Source organism: Rhinatrema bivittatum, chromosome 8 (genome assembly GCF_901001135.1).
Source record: "Rhinatrema bivittatum chromosome 8, aRhiBiv1.1, whole genome shotgun sequence".
In the NCBI taxonomy this organism is placed as follows: domain Eukaryota; kingdom Metazoa; phylum Chordata; class Amphibia; order Gymnophiona; family Rhinatrematidae; genus Rhinatrema; species Rhinatrema bivittatum.
The window spans coordinates 81,867,934-81,870,094 of NC_042622.1; the positions used below are offsets into that span (position 1 = coordinate 81,867,934).

At 54.9% G+C, this 2,161-nt stretch overlaps 1 protein-coding gene across 1 annotated transcript; it reads right to left on the minus strand.

The window, feature by feature from the left end:
• Window positions 1–238: 238 nt before the first annotated feature.
• IER5L (immediate early response 5 like) lies at window positions 239–1,436 on the minus strand. The gene has a single exon (XM_029614447.1). It carries the CDS (start codon window positions 1,344–1,346, stop codon window positions 777–779), a length of 570 nt encoding a protein of 189 aa, XP_029470307.1. The 5' UTR covers window positions 1,347–1,436; the 3' UTR covers window positions 239–776.
• Window positions 1,437–2,161: the final 725 nt, after the last annotated feature.

The window sequence follows — 2,161 nt, forward strand, 5'->3', positions numbered from 1 at the left end:
ATTTCCGATCCCCGCTAGGGCCCGGGACCTTCGCTCCTCTGTCCGGCGCGCCCTTAGGAGTCACCAGACTGGGGAAAGAGGCGTTGGGCACTGCCCATCTCTGCTGGGAACGCTGGACAGAAGTAGGTCTCGGCTGGCACTTACAGCTGCTGGGCTGAGATGGGGATGCCAGAAATACCAGTTTTAAACTGAGCACCCAGCTCTCTCCTTACCTTTCACAAGTCACAAAGAACCAGTCTACTTTTCACTTTTTATTAAGATTATAAATTTAAACAAATAAATCTGAACAGTTTACCCGGTGGTATACAATTCAATATGCACAAAAATACAGGGATACAAACACAAAAAGGGGAGAAGAGTTTGGCAACGTCCTTAATACACATAGTGCTTATACTGGGAAGGTTGGCATGGCAGGGCTGCAAAACCACCTTTTTACAACAAAAGGTTTATTAAATACCAAATAAAAAAAAGTAACTACAGGACACATTTCTCACAAGACCAACGATGCTGGTTTTATGAAATTCATCTGAAGGCTGAACCAGAACAAGCGGCATTTGGAGCGGTTCAAAGACAGTCTGGCAGGCCGCCGGTACCGGCAGAGAGTCCCAGCGCACGCGGCTACCCGTGCGGTCCTTGCTCCTGCCTCCGGCCAGTTCACAGGGAAGGAGCGTAGGGAGTCCGGTCCGGGTGCAGGTGGTCCCGATACGTCCCCTGGTCAAGTCCCTCGGCGCACGTGGGAGAAGAAAAAGGCGCTCTCGGAGCCGGAGCTCTCGGTCCTAGAAGGCCACGATGGCCCGCGTCCAGGCTCCCAGGCTGGCCAGCGCCTGCTTGCCGCAGAGCTGCTCGGCATCCGCCTGCCGACTCACGAGCCCCGAGAAGCCGGAGCCGAAGATGGAGATGAGGTTGCAGATGTTGGAGGCATCGGGCTGATCGGGACCGGGCTCGTCAAAGCGCGGCCGCTTGCGGGGGGTGCCCTCGTCGTGCTGCGGCGGCTCTTTGCGCTTGGCGACCGGCGTCGGGGCGCCCCGGCACGGGCAGTCCTGCTGCAGGAGGCCGCTCTCTACCGTGGTCACCACGTGCGTGTCCAGGTCCAGGACGGTGGTCTGGCTCTGCGGGCAGCAAACGGCGGGAGGATCGGGCTCGGGCTCCGGACAGGGTTCCGGGCAGGGCTGGCGGCGGCACAGCTCAGCATAGCGCTCGCTCAAGTACAGCTGCCGGGCGTTGCGCAGCACGAAGGAGACGAGCAGGTTCTTGTGTAGCCGGAGGCCGCCGCGCTGTGCCCGCGAGTTCTGGATCTTGCGTAGGGACAGGGAGATGAGGCTCTGGGCGTCCACGGCGCTCTCCATGGCGACCGGGAGCGGAGCCGGCTGCGAGGCTCCTGCGGGCTAAGAGAGCGCAGCGACAACAGCAACAGCTCCTCCTCCCTCCGAGCCCGATCAAGCTTTGAGCACTCAACCGCCCAGCTCCACTATTTAAGATAACCGTGCGGCTCCGCCCACCACTTTCTCGGCCTATAACAGCACGCGCTTCACCAGGACTGATTACAATTCCCGCCTTCTGGGAACCCTGCGGACCAATAGAAGAAAGGCGGTTCCTTTGTGCTATTCAAATGCCGAATGGACCCGGACGCTTAGAATAAAACTGAAGTCGGAGAACGAGAGCGATCCCATAGGGACTCCTATAATGTGAACTCATGTAAGGGAGAGGGCTCCCACAATCTGTGTTGGGGGGTCACAAAGGCCATTATATTGAATTAATACAAGAAGGGGGGATCCCACCGTTTGTGCTAATGTAAAGGAGGAGGCACCCAGAGTCTTTGCTGGATCAAAGGGGCCCCTACAATCTTTGCTAAAGTAAAAAAGGGGACTTCCTACAGTCTTGTGCTAGCATAAGGGAAAGTGCTCAAATAATCTGTGCTAATGAAAGGGAGGGGCTCCCACAGTGGGTACTAATGTAGGAAGGGAGGATTTCTACAATTTGTACTAATTTAAGGAAGAGAGGCTCCCATAGTCTGTGCTAATGTAATTACATGATTTAGAGATCAAATGCCTGCTATATGCAGATAATCTGGTCATTTGATCCCCTACCCGAAGAGAGCTAAACCTGATAGAAACCACAAATTATGAGCCCTACAAGTAAACCTGGAAAAAAAAATTATGAT